Source organism: Perognathus longimembris, chromosome 8 (assembly GCF_023159225.1).
Source record: "Perognathus longimembris pacificus isolate PPM17 chromosome 8, ASM2315922v1, whole genome shotgun sequence".
Classification (NCBI taxonomy): domain Eukaryota; kingdom Metazoa; phylum Chordata; class Mammalia; order Rodentia; family Heteromyidae; genus Perognathus; species Perognathus longimembris.
This window is the reverse complement of record NC_063168.1, coordinates 61,108,303-61,124,502: the sequence shown is the minus strand read 5'-3', so window position 1 is coordinate 61,124,502 and position 16,200 is coordinate 61,108,303. Positions and strand designations below refer to the sequence as shown.

Below are 16,200 nucleotides of genomic sequence, written 5' to 3'. Positions count from 1 at the left end.
ATGTGAGGCTCTGAGTCCAAGCCCCAATACTGGAACTCCCCCTCAGAAAAAAGGGGAGGCTAGGAATGTGGCCTAGTGGTAGAGTGCTTGCCTCTTATATGTGAAGCCCTGGGTTCAATTCCTCAGTACCACAAATACAGAAAAAGCCAAAAGTGGCGCTGTGGCTCAAGAGGTAGAGTGCTAGCCTTGAGCAAAAAGAAGCCGGGGACAGTGCTCAGGCCCTGAGTCCAAGCCCCAGGACCAGCAAATAATAATAATAATAATAATAATAATAATAATAATAATAATAATAATAATAATAAAAGCAGCAAGGGTGTTAAGAGTCAGATAGACCTGAATGCAAATCTGCAAGTCTGTCTAGTTTGGTGTGTGACCTTAGAGTATATTACTCTGTTTATCTTCCTCAGTTTCCTTATCTGTCAAAATGACATCTCAACTTGTCAAAACTAGGGCACCCTTGCTTTGCCTGGGTATAGAATTGTCGTGAGGCTAGAAGCCTGAAGTGACGGGAAATGCCGGCGTGGTGCCTGGTCTGGAGGCTCTCACAGGTGGCAGTTGTTGTTAATGTGACCGGAGACAGGAGGGTGGGTGCAGGGTGGCGTGGACTGCCCGCCGAGCGGCAGCAGGAGAGCCGGGTGTCTGAGGACCCAGTGGAGGGCGTGGGCGCTTCCTCCTAGGCTGTCTGCCGCTGGCTGTAGATCACGGTGCAGACCTGGCTATTTTGACGGTCCTAGGTCAGAGGCACTGGGAAAACGGGATCTCTGTTCCTCTGAGGCTTGCCCATACCCCCCACCCCGAACCCTGGACCCCTGACAGGATCTGGGAAGGCTTGACCAGTGCAGAAATCGCCCAAGAGATGAATTCATTTTGTTCTTTATTGGTTGTCTGAGGCTGAATGCTGTCTCTCAGTTTAGGATTTCCTTGAACGACACAGAAAGTCAGATCTCCTGCTGAGGCCTAAGGGCTCACAGAAATTGTTTCCTATTCTTTCGGTTTTGAGACAGGGTCTCACTATGTAATCTTGAACACACTACTTTCCTGCTTCCGTGTTCTGAGTGCTGGGATCACTGATCCGGGCCATCACATCCAGTTCAGGGGTGGCTCTTGTCCCCCCAGACTTGTGTCCTGACACTGAGACTTGGAGAGGTGCGAGCCTGTATCCTCCAGGTCTATATCTCATCATTCTCCAGTTGAATACTATGAACCTCAAACTCATGTGGGCTGTTCTTAGACTCCAGTGTTTCCCCCGGAAGCTCATGGGCTTCCCCTCCATTGTCCTTGGACTCTGCCTGTTCCTCAGCACCCTGGATGGGACCTGGGACATCTTCTCCTGCCTCTACCTGTCCTCTCGCCTCCCCTTCAGAACCTGGGCCTTCCGCCACTTCCGGTCCCCTCACCTCAGGGACACTGGAAACTGGGCTATCTCCTTCAGTTCCTGGTTGATTGGCCTCTTCCTGGCCCCCAGCTTCTTCCCCGGGGCCCGGGGCTCCGTGGGTTTCTTGTCTCCGTGGGCTTTTAGCAGGTAGGGCCTGCTTCCCGGTAGCTTGTGGCTCCTGCAGAGCTAGAACTCGGGGCTCTGGGAGTTCTGGGTGCCCGGGGGGCCTCTCCTGGAAGCTGATGAGCTCAGCGGGGGTTAGGAGCCCATCTCCGTTCAGGTCCTGGGTCTCAAGCACCCTGTCCACAACCAGGATCACCTATGGGAGCACAACAGGGTCCCCATGGAGTTTCCAGACAAGTTCTCAAGAGGCCTGCCCCATCCAATAGCCCCAGCCCTGCCAGAGAGGCTTTGGAGCCCTCTCCCACTCCTTTGTTGGTTTTGTGCCAGTCCCAAGGCTTGAACTCAGGGCCTGGGTGCTGTCTCTGAGTTCTTTTGCTCAAGGATAGGGCTCTACCAATTGGGCTACAGTTCCACTTATAGCTTTTTTGGTGCTTAATTGGAAATAAGAGTCTCATAGATTTTCCTGTCTGGGCTGGCTTAGAATTATGATCCTCAAATGTCAGCTTCCTGGGGGGGAGGGAACCGGGTGGGGGGAAGGTGGGAGAACAATGAGGGATGAGGTAACAAGTTTGATAAGAAATATACTCATAGGGCTGGGAATATGGCCTAGTGGCAAGAATGCTTGACTCATATACATGAAGCCCTGGGTTTGATTCCTCAGCACCACATATATAGAAAATGGCTAGAAGTGGCTCTGTAGCTCAAGTGGCAGAGTGCTAGCCTTGATCAAAGAGAAGCCAGGGACGGTGCTCAGGCCCTGAGCCCAAGGCCCTGGATTGGCAAAAAAGAAAGAAAGAAATGTACTCATGACCTTACATATGAAACTGTAACCCCTCTGTACATCACTTTGACAATAAATTAATTTTTTAAAATAAATTAATTTTTTAAAATGTCAGCCTCCTGAGTAGCTAGGATTATAGGCACGAGCCACCATTTATAGGGGCTCTACCGAGAGCCATAATGGAAAAGAACAAAGCACCCACAGGGTCTCCTGTGGAGCTTACTGGGTTGATGGGAAAGTCAGCGAGTCTAGGGGCCAGAGCTGCGGTCAGCATGAACAAGAGCTCCAGGCCGTCCAGATGTCCACTCTGGTCATAGTCATGGAGTGCGAAGAGGTAGAGGAGAACTAGAGAGGAGAAGCTGGTTAGGAGGGGCTCCGGGGCCCATGGGGAGGGCCCACGTCTGAGGGGCAGCCAGCCCTTACTCCCAGCTCTGCTGCCCCAGGCATCCCTGGCCCCGAAGCCCAGCTCCTCACCCTGCTCCCGGCTCATATCCTGTGGCTCCTCTTCCCCTTTCATCTTCTCCAGGCCCCTCAGGTAGTTCTGCAGAAGCCTGTTGGAAAAGAGGCAAACCAGGCCAGCTATATCCCGTCTCTAATGCCAGGCCTGACCTTCCTTTTTTCTTTGTCAGTCCTGGGGGCTTGAACTCATGGCCTGACCACTGTCCCTGGCTTCTTTTTGCTCAAGGCTAGCACTCTACCACTTGAGCCACAGCACCACTTCTGCCTTTTTCTATATAGGTGGTGCTGTGGAATCGAACCCAGGGCTTCATGTATACGAGGCAAGCACTCTACCATTAGGCCATATTCCCAGCCCCAACCTCTCTGACGGCCCCAGACCAGCTACTCACCGAAGCTGCTCTGGTCCGGGCTCGAAGGGGTTGGGCAGGAGCCGCTGCTGTACTTCATGGGCTGGCCTGGAAGGGGGGAATCAGCCTTTCAGAGAACCTCTTTGAAAGTTCAGCTTCCTGAGTTTTTGGTCAACCCCAAAAAAGCGGGGGGGGGGCTCTCCTTGAATTCCCCAAACCCTCATGATAAGGAAGAGAGCCTTCACATGCTCTAGCAATCAGAGCTTTAATCCCTCAAGCTGTTTTTGCAGCTGCCTTAGTTAGACTTTAGAGAACCCAAAGAAAGGCTGAGTATGTTGGTGCATATCTATAACCCCTGCTACTCAGGAGGCAGAGGCAGGAAGATTATGGTTTGAAACTAGCCCCTGGAAATGTAGCTTGAAATCCTATCTGAAAGCCAAATGCAAAAGGAGCTGGTGGCTCATGCCTGTAATTCTAGCTACTCAGGAAGCTGAGATCTGAGGATCTCAGATGGAAGCTAGCCCGGGCAGGAAAGCCCATGAGATTCTTATCTCCAATTAACCAGCAAAAGGAAGTGGGGGTATGACTCAGTGGTAGAATCTTTTTGTTTTTTTGTTTTTTGTCGTCCTGGGGCTTGAACTTAGAGCCTGGGCATTGTCCCTGAGCCTCTCTGTGCTAAAGGCTAGCGCTCTACCACTTGAGCCACAGTGCCACTTCTGGTTTTTCTGTGTATGTGATGCTGAGGAATCAAACCCAGGGCTTCATGCATGCAAGGCAAGCACTCTACCACTAAGCCACCTTCCCAGCCTTAAGTGGTAGAATCTTTTTTTTTTTTTTGCCAGTCCTAAGGCTTGAGCGCCTTCAATGCTCCCAGGTCTGGATGGAGCTAGTTTATCCAAATAAATGGGACCCAAGATAACAGAGAGCTGGCAGGAGTTGTTGAGACCATGTTGGTCACTGCTGCCAGTCCTGGAAGCCATGTCTACCTGTCTCCCCTCCTATCCATGATGTGCAGTGCACAGCATGAATGAACAAGGTGTCTGGAAATGGACTCTAATAAAACAGAAATGACATGCTAATGATCTCTAGTTCCTTGCCATTCCCACTGTTAGGCCCTGGTTAAAGGAGCACAGACTCTTCCCTGAACTCTAGCTTCTCAGAGCTCCACGCGGCACTGGAGCTGAGCTCTGTCTCATAGGGCTCAACCACCGGGAACGCAATGCCTACCTTGTGCCATGGACAAGGCAGAAGGTTGTGGGAGGAGGGCCCGAGCACCTGGCTCCCAGAGGGGCCCAGGACTTCCTTCAGAGGCTCCGAGCCCCAGCCCCCAGTGCACACTCCCAGTCCTCCTACCTGATGGCTCCCTCCTTGGGAGCAGCCTGGCCCAGCGGGAGCAGCAGCAGTGGCAGCATTAATGCACTCATCACCCAAGGCTCCATTCTCCTTGCAGCTGGACCTGGGAACAGAGAGGAGTCAGGGGCCTTGGTCAGTGTCAGAATCACACAGAAATGCCTTCTCTCTTTGCCTTTACAAACAACAGCCCAGGGGACAGAACTCACCCATAGATGGGATCTACATATCAATAGCAGCCATCTTCCATGGAATTTTACTCAAAAAAGTTTTCTCGGGCTGGGAATATGGCCTGGTGGCAAGAGTGCTTGCCTCTTTCTTATACATGAAGCCCTGGGTTCAATTCCTCAGCACCACATATATAGAAAACGGCCAGGAGTGGCGCTGTGGCTCAAGTGGCAGAGTGCAAAAAGAAGCCAGGACAGTGCTCAGGTCGAGTCCAAGGCCCAGGACTGGGGAAAAAAAAATCAACTAGTGGCTGTGTGCTGTTGGCTCACACCTGTAATCCTAGCTACTCTGGAGGCTAAGATCTGAGGATCGTGGTTCAAAGCCAGCCCAGGCAGGAAAGTCCATAAGACTGAAGTGGCACTGTGGCTCAAGTGGTAGATCAATAGCCTTGAGCTGAAGAGCTCAGGGACAGTGCCCAGGCCCAGAGTTCAAGCCCCAGGACTGGCAAAAACAAACAAACACACAAACTCAAACTACTGAAGCAGCACAATCTTGCAGGTCTGTAGTTCCAACAGTCAAGGGGCTCAGGTAAGAAGAGGATTATGGATGAGTTCAAAGTAAGCCTGGGCTACATATGGAGACCCATCTCCAAACAACAAGAACTTCTCCTTATACTATAATCTCATTGGCAAAAGTAATCACCTGATTATTTGGAAACAACCATATATAAAATGGATCGGTTGAAACAGGGCACAAAAGCTTTCTGGTAAGTCCCAAGGAGGTTAACATGAGCTTCCGTGGAGGCAGATGCCCACCAAAACAAAGGCCCTGAGACTCCCAAACCCATCTCTAGGAAGAAAAACTCATGTGTTGCTTGATGATCTAACCTTCCGGCATGGTACTCTATAATCCAGCTGTGACTGCATTTTCCTAGAGGAAAGCTCACAGCTTTCAGCAGATTCTCCCAGAGTTCTATGACCCCAATAAAGCCAAGGGTGGACATGGATTTCCTAAGAGATGAGAGGTGGAGCAGGTGAAACTGGCTCACGAGAAGATAAACCAAAATTCTACCTTAAACCACGCACCATGGCTCACATCTGTAGTCCTAGCTATTCAGGAGGCTGAGATCTGAAGATCGTGATATGAAGCCAGCCTGGGCAGGAAGTCTGTGAAACTTATCTCAAAGTGGTAGAGCACTAACCTTGAGCAGAAAAGCTCAGGGACAGCACCCAGGCCCTGAGTTCAAGAACCACAACCGACACAAAAAATATGCTACCCTTTTGAGCTGCCCTGAGCAAGACACAGAAAGGCACAGAAGTTTGCTAGTAGGTGAGGCTACCAGCATATAGAATGTGTGCTCATGTTTCTATGTGAATGAATGGTCCTAAGAGGACTAGCAAGGAAGTCAACATTGTAGTTATGAAGGCATTCACCCAGCTGGCGCCAGTGTCTCACGCCTGTAATCCTAGCTACTCAGGAACCTGAGATCTAAGGACTGTGGTGATTCCAAGGCAGCAGGGGCAGGAAAATCCATGAGACTCTTATCTCCAATGAGCCACCAGAAAATCAGAAGTGCTATAGCTCGAAGTGGTAGAGCAATAGCCTTGAGCTGAAGAGCTCAGAGATAGCACCCAGGCCCAGAGTTCAAGTCAGATGGCCTACAAAAACAAAGAAAAAAGGCATTCACCCACACAGCTGGTACCATAGAGCTTTGTGGTTTCATTTTTGTGCTGGGGAGAGAAGGTAGTGTCTTGGGCTCCTTCAAGGAAGACCTTTGAACAGAGATCTCTAGTCACAGCCCAGTAACAGGGCTGTGGCATAGTTCATGTCTAGAAGTATAGCAGTAAATGTCCCAGAGTAATTACAAAGCTGGATAAAAATAGAAAGTGTTCTTTAGAAAGCATTGAGTTGGCAGGAGATTCTCAGTGTACCAACCAAACAGGGTGAAACCAGCAATCTGGGGGGAAAGTGAACTTAACATCAGCCTTTGCCTCAGGTGTACGCCAAACCCAGCCCGCGTGAACTTGAACTATCAGTCTGAGTGGTATGTGCAGTAGAGGAGACCAGTGATAAAGCTTGGCCATTTCAGTATTAAGAAATGAATAGGAGATTCACGTATAAAGTTTGGATTCTTAATAGCACCCTCGGTACACAGGTGAACAAAGCTTACTGTGGCAAAGGGCAGCAAAGATCCACCTATCTTGATCTTGGAGGTAGGGAGAAGGGAGAGGGAGAAGAAGAAAAATCTCTCCTGAGAATTAACCAGCCTGCTGCCTTATGGGATTGAGGCCTGAATGGATCTGTCTATAGGAGTCAAAAAGCCTAAGGCAGAACGGGGCTTTTGTGCCTGAGGCTAGTGCTCTACCACTTTGAGATGCAGTTCCAATTCTGGCTGCTTTTGGTAGTTCATTGGAGAAAAGAATCTCACAGATTTTGCTGCCTGGGCTCGCCTTCAACTGCAATCCTCAGATCTTGGCCTCCCACATAGCTAGGATGACAGGCTTGAGCCGCAGATGCCAGGCAGGTTGTTTATATTGAAGCGGTGCCTGGTTGATAGTGGTCACGGCCGATGGACAGAGGAAAACATCATCTTCCCTGAAGGAACCTATCTCCAGGCCAGGCCTCAAAGAATTCCATTGATGAACTTTCAAGAAACATGAAATTTTGGGGCTGGGGAGTTAACTGAATATTACAGCATTTACTTAATGTCCACAAGGCCCTGGGTTTGATACCCAGTGCCAAACAAACAAAACATAAACTCGTGACCAAAAGATCATAAAAATATAAGGAAGTAAGACACTGTGAATAAGAGCCAAACAAGAGCAAGCAAAATTAGACCAAAAATAACTGAACTGGTATATTGGAATTGTCACACACAGAAACGCAAGCATCTCAGAAGGCAACAGCAAACATACTTGAGGAATAGAGATACACATTATTTATTTATTTTTCTTTTGCAGCCCTGGGATCAAATCCAAGCCCCCATGTACACCGAGCTAAGCCCACAGTCTGTTCCTTAATATTTCTTAAGCATCTACTATAAATGAGGTACTTCCTTATCAGTAATCTGAGAATGATGGGTTAGAACTATATGTCCTTTTTTTCAAAATTTTATAAATAGGAAAATACCCAAATACAAATAAAACCCAAAACAAATAAGATAAAAACAGAAGCTACTGTGGTGGTATGTGCCTATAATCTGAGTTACTGAGAGGTTGAGACAGGAGGACTGAACATTCAAGGCCAGCCTAGATAATATAGCAGAGATTCCATCTTAAAAAAAGAGAAAGAGGGGCTGGGAATATGGCCTAGTGGCAAGAGTGCTTGCCTCCTATACATGAGGCCCTGGGTTCGATTCCTCAGCACCACATATACAGAAAATGGCCAGAAGTGGCGCTGTGGCTCAAGTGGCAGAGTGCTAGCCTTGAACAAAAAGAAGCCAAGGACAGTGCTCAGGCCCTGAGTTCACGGCCCAGGACTGGCCAAAAAAAGAGAGTTAGGCCCATGCTCGTAATTTTAGATATTCAGAAGGCTGAGATCTGAGGATCACAGTTGGAAGCCAGCCTGGGCAGAAAAATTCCTGAGACTCAGCTCCAATCAACCACAGAAAACTGGGAGTGGAGTTGTGGCTCTAAGTGGTAGAGTGCTAGCCTTGAGCACAAAAGCTCAGGGACAGCACCTAGTCCCTGAGTTTAAGCCCCACAACTGGCAAAAAAAAAAAAAAAAAAAAAAAGATTAAATGGATACCATTGGCTTCCGCCTATAATCCTAGCTACTCAGGAAGCTAAGATCCAGAAGATTGTGACTAAAAACCAGCATAGGGAGAAATGTAAGGCTCAGCTCCAAAATAACCACCAAAAAAGTCAGGTGGGAGGCACTGCTCAAGTAGTAAAGTAGACAAGCACCAACCCAGCAAGCTGAAGGAAACTGAATTCAAACCCCAGAAAACAAACAAAAAAATTAAATAATTGCACGTGCGCCTTTAGTGTAATATTCTCTTAATGCTCCTAGCTGTGACATTTTTAATACAAGTAGCTTACTCTACTGTTTAACAGAGTTAGGCCAGGTGCTGGTGGTTCACATCACATCTCAGGAGGCTGAGATCTGAGGATAGCAGTTCAAAGCCAGCCTGGGCAGGAAAGTCTGTAAGACTCTCATTTCCAATTAATCACCAGAAAACTGGAAGTGGCACTATGGCTCAAGTGGTAAAGCACTAGTCTTGAGTGCAAAAAACTCAGGGACAGTACCCAAGCCTTGAATTCAAGCCCCATGACCAACTTTAAAAGAGAGAGAGAGAGAAAGAAAGAGAGAAAGAGAGAGACAGACAGACAGACAAATACCTCATTTAATGTGTAGTGAATGATATAATGTGACAGTGACTTGTTCATGCTCACATATTTGTATCTGTACTGGAGTTTGAACTCAGGGCTTCATGCTCTTGTTACCTTTTTCACTGAAAGCTGGTGCTCTACCACTTGAGACACACTTCCATTTCTGTCTGTTTGCTGATTAACTGGAGATAAGAGACTTGGGCTGGGCACCAGTGGCTCAGGCCTAGCTACTCAGGAGGCAGAGCTCTGAGGATTGCAGTTCAAAGCCAGCCCAGGGCAGAAAAGTCCTCGTTAGACTCTTATCTCCATAAACTACTCAAAAAAGCTGGAAGTGGTGCTGGCTCAAGTAGTAGAGTGCTAACCTTGAGCACAAAGAGGCTTTCAGACAGTGCCCAGGTCCTGAGTTCAAGCCCCATGACTAGCAAAAAAAAAAAAAAAAAAGGCTTAGATTATCTGCCCAGGCTGGCTTCCAACTGTCATCCTCAAAGCTCAGGTGTGAGCCACCAGGGCCTGACTATGCTTATATATTTTAAAGCATTTACAGAAGCTTTTGTAAGGAGTAGAATAAAGCAGCCATCAAACCACTGCTTGTCAAATAAAAACGTTCCTAACCATTTCCCATAATTATACTGTGCATAAACATAACTGTTCTAATAAACACATGAAAGCCATGCAACTGTTAGTTAACAGTTGTGATGGGGCTGGGGATATGGCCTACTGGCAAGAGTGTTTGCCTCCTATACATGAAGCCCTGGATTCGATTCCTCAGCACCACATATATAGAAAACGGCCAGAAGTGGCGCTGTGGCTCAAGTGGTAGAGTGCTAGCCTTGAACAAAAAGAAGCAGGGACAGTGCTCAGGCCCTGAGTCCAAGGCCCAGGACTGGCCAAAATAAAAAAAAAAAAAAAGTTGTGATGTAGCTCAATGAATTTCTTAGATAAACACACTTTACAATGACCTTCCGCAGGAGATTTCTTCAAACCTTTGCACAGTACATAGAAGGAGATCTTAGACCTTTGATCAAATCCTGCCTCTGACCCTGCTATGTGAGCGAGGCCAAAGTCTCAGCCTCTCCAAAGAATGGAATTTTCATCTTTAAAATGAAGGCAACACAGGGGGCTGGTGGCTCACGGCCTGTAATCCTAGCTACTCAGGAGGTTAATATCTGAGGACCAGGGTCCGAAGCCAGTCCAGGCAGGAAAGTGTGACACTCTTATCTCTAATAAACCACCAAAAAGCTAGATGTGGAGCTGTGGCTCAAGTGGTAGAGCACTACTAGCCTTGAACAAAAAAAGCTCAGGACAGTGCCCAGGCCCTAAGTTCAAGCCCCAAGTGTGTGTGCATGTGTGCACACATACACACAGACACACAATGAACATAACAGTACCTGCCCCCCAGGGGCTGAGGAGGTGCAGTGAATCTCCCAGGGCCAAGTGGGAGGTAGGGAGTGTTCCTCCAGCTCTGCAGATGTGGCAGGGCCACAACAACAAAAACACCAAACCAATCCTAGGGCTTGAACTTGTGGCCTGGTCACCATCGCTGAGCTTCTTTTGCTCAAGGTTAGCACTCTACCCCTTGAGCCACAGCTCCACGTCTGGCTTCTTCTGTGTATGTGGTGCTGAGGACTCGAACCCAGGGCTTCCTGCATGCTAGGCATGGTCTCTACCGCTGAGCCACCTTCCCAGCCCTAGTGTGCGTTTCTTAGGCTGCATCTTAGTTCAGCCGGAGCGGAGCCGCTCACCGGGCATCCGTGCCATGTCTGCACCAGTCTGGTTGTTGGGATTCTCCCCACTGGTTTGCCCCTCGGGTGCCTCCTGCTCCTCGAGAGAGGGTGCTGCAACCACACGGCCCACGGAGCGGAGCGCACACCTGGCCCGGCCCCACCTGTGCAGCTGGATGACCGCCTCCAGCGCTTCCAGTGCTCCATGCCTTCGGCTGTCAGATGCGGTGCAACCCGCCAGCTCCCCGCACCCCCCACTGGAGGGAAAGCCTCCACAGCCTGTGGGGCCCGTCCCCAAACCGGGGGTGTTGGGGGCGGGGGGCTCCCAGGGGCGCCTCCCAGCCGCTTCCTCCACCCGTCCAGGCAGCACGGGCTGACCCACCTGCCGCGGCGCCCGCGGGGCTGGGGCTCCGGCTCCCTGCGTGCTCCGTGTCCGCGTCCGCGCCTCGGCACCTCCGCACCTCGCCGCCCGCCGCCCGGCCGACCCGCCCCGGGCCGCTCCACGTGGCCGCTCCACGTCGCCCTCCCGGCGGCGGCAGCAGCGGCAGTGGCCGCCGCCCAGGCTGGGCAGAGTCCCGAGCCCGTGCCAGCCGCCGCCCCGCCCGAGCCAGCCGCCCGCCCGCCTCCCTGTGGTCCGCAGGAGCAAGTGTGTCACCCAGACCAGAACCGAGACAGACCGGAGTGTGTGTGTGTGTGTGTGTGAGAGAGAGAGAGAGAGAGAGAGAGAGAGAGAGACAGACAGACAGACAGACAGACAGAGAGGTGACAGACAGAATGATAGCGACAGAGAGAGAGCTGGTGGCACAGGCTTGGATTCCCGTAAAAGGTGCTTAAAAGCCCCTTCTGCTGGGCCCATGCATTAACTGGATGCAGGAACAAGGCCCGCCTCTCCGCCTCTATTTTGTACCCATGGCTTCCCTAAGCCATCCTTTCTGCAGTCACCTCACAATCATCTTGGTATCCAGCAGGGACAGAACAGATCCTTAACTTCTTCATGGCAAGGAAGCACAACCACCCCTCCCTAAGGACAACAGCCCTTCCTTCCTCAGGACAGACCACCCATGGGACAAGCACCACTTGTTTATTCTGACTAGTGAAGGATGGCCAAAGAGGCCCACTGGAACTCTTTCACTGGTGCATACATTTCATCCCCTGCTGGAGTTCCTGGCTATTGAAGCGTATGGCTCATGTTGTACTGCTGAGGACGGTCTGAAATGCAGTCTTCCCACAGCTGCCTGTGCCATGAGTCTCCTGGTCTCCCTTTTTTTCCTCCAAAAGCTCCTAGAGGAACCCAGCATATGAGAGAAGGAAACTACTCACTTCATGACCAGGAAGAAGAAAGAGAGTGGGGCCTCAGAATCATCCTAGAGGACATGCTACCAATAACTTAAAGACCTACACTGGGCTCCATCTCTTCATAGTTTCACCACCTCCCCCAAATGCCAAGCTAGGAACCAGGCCTTTGCCACATGGGCCTTTTGAGGATACTTAAGAGCAAAACTATACTCCTGCAATATCCCTGCAAGGAGTAACTTATTCTTCTCCTAGAGTCATTGGGGCATTCAGAACAGAGATAGACAGAAAATGCCAATAATCTGTAAATCAAGAAGCAACTCCCACTAATGAGTATATGTTGTTTTTCTGGGATTTCTTAGCAAGGCAAATGTCTGAAGAAATAAAATTGATAGGGTCCCTGTTATATAATCTGTAGCTTTCAAACTCAAATCAGAATTCTCTGAAATTAGCAACAAGTGACTTGGTACAATGAAGCAGCTATTTAATACCAACACAAAGCAAGAACAACTTGGGAGGAAGTTGAACTCAGTGAACCTGAGAGAGGACACAAGAATAAAGCAGAGTACCTAGCTACTCAGGAAGCTGAGATCTGAGGATCAAGGTTCAAAGCCAGCTGAGGCAGAAAAGTCTCTGAGACTCTTCTCTCCAATTAATCACCAGAAAACTGGTAAGTGGAGCTGTGGTTCAATGTGGAAGAATACTAGCCTTGAGCAAGAAAGCTCAGGGACAGAGACCAGGCTGAGTTCAAACCTACAACCTATAAAAACAAAAAAATCCATAGAAACCCCCAAAACTAAGGTAGGTTGTAAGAAGGAAGCAGGCTAGAGAGGGGAATCAGGGGAAGAGAGGTGGGTAGATAGCAGCTAGCCATAAAGAGTGAAGATGTGTACAACAAAAACAACAACCAAACTAACAAAACTAAAATTCTTTAAGGTCTCCAGTCCTGAAGGGGAAAAGTGTTAACAGAGACATGTCAGAGGTGACCATGGGAGGAAAAGAGAGAAAGCACTGTATTGTAATGAAAACTTCCTGATTCACAGGTGATCCAGTCTGTGAACGGACTGGACCTGAGGATGGGAATTTCTCATGAGCAATCTCAGAAAGGACTCCAAAAGCTAATGATGTAATTCTTAGTGTAGAGCCCATCCCCTTTCAGTCTCTTGAAAGTGTATTTGTGATAGATACTTAAACTTGTTTGCTGAAAAGGACTGATTTCTTACATAGACCCACACATTAACTAAAAGCAGGAAAAAAACTTGGTATCCTTACCTCCATTTTGCCCTAAGCCATTCTCTCTACAGTGACTTTGCAATCACCTGGAGTTCCAAGAAAGACAGGACTGATAGATAACATATTTATGACCAGGACTGAAACTACTCCAAAATGAACAGTAGAGCCTTCTAGAACAGACCACCCCCAAAGGAGGAACAATTGCTTATAATCATGAAGCTGTTTCCTGGAGCAGGAGGAATTTGATGGGAACTACATTGTTCCCCTTAAGTGATAAAAACCTTCTCTGAAATCTCAGGGAACTGGGATTGGGGATAATGACCAATTGGGATAACCCCAGTTATGGGCCATACCAGTAACTGGGGCTTTTTTATTGTTGGTCATGGGGCTTGAACTCTGGGCCTGGGCACTGTCCCTGAGCCCGTCATCTCAAGGCTAGCACTCTACCACTTGAGCCACAGTGCCACTTGTGATTTTCTGGTGGTTAGAGATGAGTCTCATGGACTTTCTTGCCCGGGCTGGCTTTGAATCGCCATCTGCAGATCTCAGCCTCCTGAGTAGCTAGGATTACAGGTGTGAGCCACTAACACTCAGCTTGTAACTGGGACTTTTATGGGATGCGTACTTTTCTCCCCTTTCTTCCAGTTTTTGTTTATTTCAATCTATGGGTTCAAGTGGGATGGGGAACAGGGAGAGGAGAAGGTGAGGGAGCTATAGGGAAAGACCCCCTCTCCGAGTCAAGCTTTAGGAGACCCACATGCGTTCCATCTCCTCCCTAGTACCTCCTGTAGCCATGCCTAGGGAATAATTAGTGGTCAGTTTTCAGTTAGGACTTCTCCCTAGGGGGCAGAAAACCTTCAGGCCAGTCCTAACCAAACCCAGACACCTGCACAGTGGAACCCCTTGTGTCCTTAGCCTGACCTTTTCAAAACAAACTCCCACCTAAGGCTTCAGGCATATGCATTGCATATTACACATATACTTAAGACTATGGGATGGAAACCTTGGACATTTGAAGACATTTTCCAAAATTCTGTCAAGTCATAATCCTATTTCCCCAAGATCATTACCATGAAATATTCCCACACTCGCCAAACGCTAGAACGTGGAAACTTTCTTGAGACGCCTAGCTCAGGCCCATTGTTTTTCTCAATGGTGTACTTTCGCTGTTAAACTCCATGTTTTAGCCAGGCATGGGAGACTCACACCTACAATCTTAGCTACTCAGGAGGCTGAGATCTAAGGATTGTGGTTTGAAGCCAGCCCTGGCAGGAAAGTCCATGAGACTTCACCAAAAAGCCAGAAGTGGAAGTGTGGCTCAGGACAGTGCCCAGGCCCTATGTGCCCAGGACTGGCACAAACAAAACAAAAAACCCAAACTCCTTGTTTTGCCACTTTACTCGTGTGTGTGTGTGTGTATGCACGTGTGTGTGTCTTCATTCAATTCTTTTTTTTTTTTTTTGCCAGTCCTGGGCCTTGGACTCAGGGCCTGAGCACTGTCCCTGGCTTCTTTTTGCTCAAGGCTAGCACTCTACCACTTGAGCCACAGCACCACTTCTGGCCATTTTCTATATATGTGGTGCTGGGGAATTGAACCCAGGGCCTCATGTATACGAGGCAAGCACTCTTGCCACTAGGCCATATCCCCAGCCCCTCAATTCTTTTTTGGACATGCCAAGGATCTGGGATCTTTACCTCTGCAACCAACTGCCAGTAACATGAGGGGTGAATACAGTCAAAATATTTTCTGTACATGTGTGAAAATTGAACAATGGAGTTTGCTGAGATTGGTTTGGGAAAGGGGAGGGGCACAAGGGAGCATGACAGAGGGGGTCTGATCAAGGCATATTTCATGCACATATGGACATATTAGAATGAACCCCCTGTTAATTAATACTAATAAAAATGTGGGGGGAAGAGTAAAAAAGCTCAACTATAGCTCATGTCTGTACCCGGAAGTAGTTGAAATGTTATCTTCCCATGACATACCCATGCCATGTAGTAAAGCTTTCTCTGCCTTCATCATGTCTTTGTTTGGCATATAGGGGAGAATGGTTATATCTGACATACTACTTTCTGAATTCCTCTCTCACCGGATGCAGGGGTGGCAGTAGATGGCTATGCTGACTCTCCAGGAATGAGGTGACTTTGAAAGCAGGGTTTGGAGTCATAGACTTGATGGTGCAATGCTGTTGCCTGTGAAGCTAGAGAAAAGAGCCATGAGCCAAAGCGTGAGGCATCCCTCTGGAAGCTGGAAGAGAGATAAGGCAAGACAAACATCCCATGAGCTCTGGGAGGAACCCAGTCCCACTAGCACAGTGATTTTAACCAATGAAGACCTTTGTCAGGCTTCTGACTTCCAGAACTTCAAAGGAGCAAATATGTGTTGTTTTGAGACATTAAGTATGTGGTAATAGAGAAGAGGGATATAGTAAAGTCCTTCTCTTTTCTAGTTCTACTCTCTGGGGTTGGGATTCGTTGAGACCACATTCAAATTCTCCTAGAGATTTCTGGCTCCTTTCTCCTGGAAATGTGTCCTATATCTAGTGAAAAATGGGAGGGAGGCCGGGCGGGGTCCTGGGGCTTCTGCACCCAGCTCCTGGTATGGAGCGGGGAGTGTCTCATGTCTGTACCTTTCCTGTAGACAGGGACTGTACAGGACGATGTAGTCACAGTGCAAGGGTGGCTTTCACCCGGGGGCAGGTGCCCTCCTGAGCGGCTGGCCCGAGTATGTATCAGTTCGGGGTTACCGCAGTTGGACAGTGATGGTGAGTGCGTGAGGGCCACTGAATGGCTGCACCCAGTACCCCAGAACTGACTGTCCCCGCAGGAAAGGCGAAGCCCAGTGGGTGACAGAGTAGTGGCCGTTGCAAGGGATGCATTTCCAGGAGAAAGGAGCCAGAAATGGCCGCCACCAGATGGCAGCTGCCGGGGGCTGGGACGGGGTACTACCTGTCCTTTAGGCTGCGCGGCCTGTAACCCCGTAACCTCAGAGCGAAAGCAGGAAGCGGGGACGGCG

General features: G+C 49.0%; 1 protein-coding gene across 3 annotated transcripts; it reads right to left on the bottom strand.

Annotated features, from left to right (window-relative positions):
• Positions 1-861: 861 nt before the first annotated feature.
• Cgref1 (cell growth regulator with EF-hand domain 1) lies at positions 862-15,416 on the bottom strand. 3 transcript variants are annotated; one of them, XM_048353274.1, is made up of 6 exons: positions 15,275-15,416; positions 4,439-4,541; positions 3,128-3,193; positions 2,754-2,830; positions 2,503-2,624; positions 862-1,694 (listed from the first exon to the last, which is right to left on the bottom strand). In XM_048353274.1, the coding sequence occupies exons 2-6, from the start codon at positions 4,522-4,524 to the stop codon at positions 1,170-1,172; spliced, it is 876 nt and encodes a 291-aa protein (XP_048209231.1). In that variant the 5' UTR covers positions 4,525-4,541; positions 15,275-15,416; the 3' UTR covers positions 862-1,169. The 3 variants fall into 3 exon arrangements, with proteins under 3 accessions (XP_048209231.1, XP_048209230.1, XP_048209229.1); XM_048353273.1 differs by lacking the exon at positions 15,275-15,416 and adding an exon at positions 5,051-5,074; XM_048353272.1 differs by lacking the exon at positions 15,275-15,416 and having other exon boundaries at positions 4,439-4,689.
• Between the last annotated feature and the right edge of the window lie 784 nt (positions 15,417-16,200).

Coding starts and splice junctions, on each gene's coding strand:
- Cgref1 (XM_048353274.1), bottom strand. CDS start 4,524: ATGGAGCCTTGGGTGATGAGTGCATTAATGCTGCCACTGCTGCTGCTC. Junction 3,194..4,438: donor CCCAAGGAGGGAGCCATCAG/GTAGGAGGACTG, acceptor CCCCCCTTCCAG/GCCAGCCCATGAAGTACAGC. Junction 2,625..2,753: donor GGATATGAGCCGGGAGCAGG/GTGAGGAGCTGG, acceptor TCTCCTCTCTAG/TTCTCCTCTACCTCTTCGCA.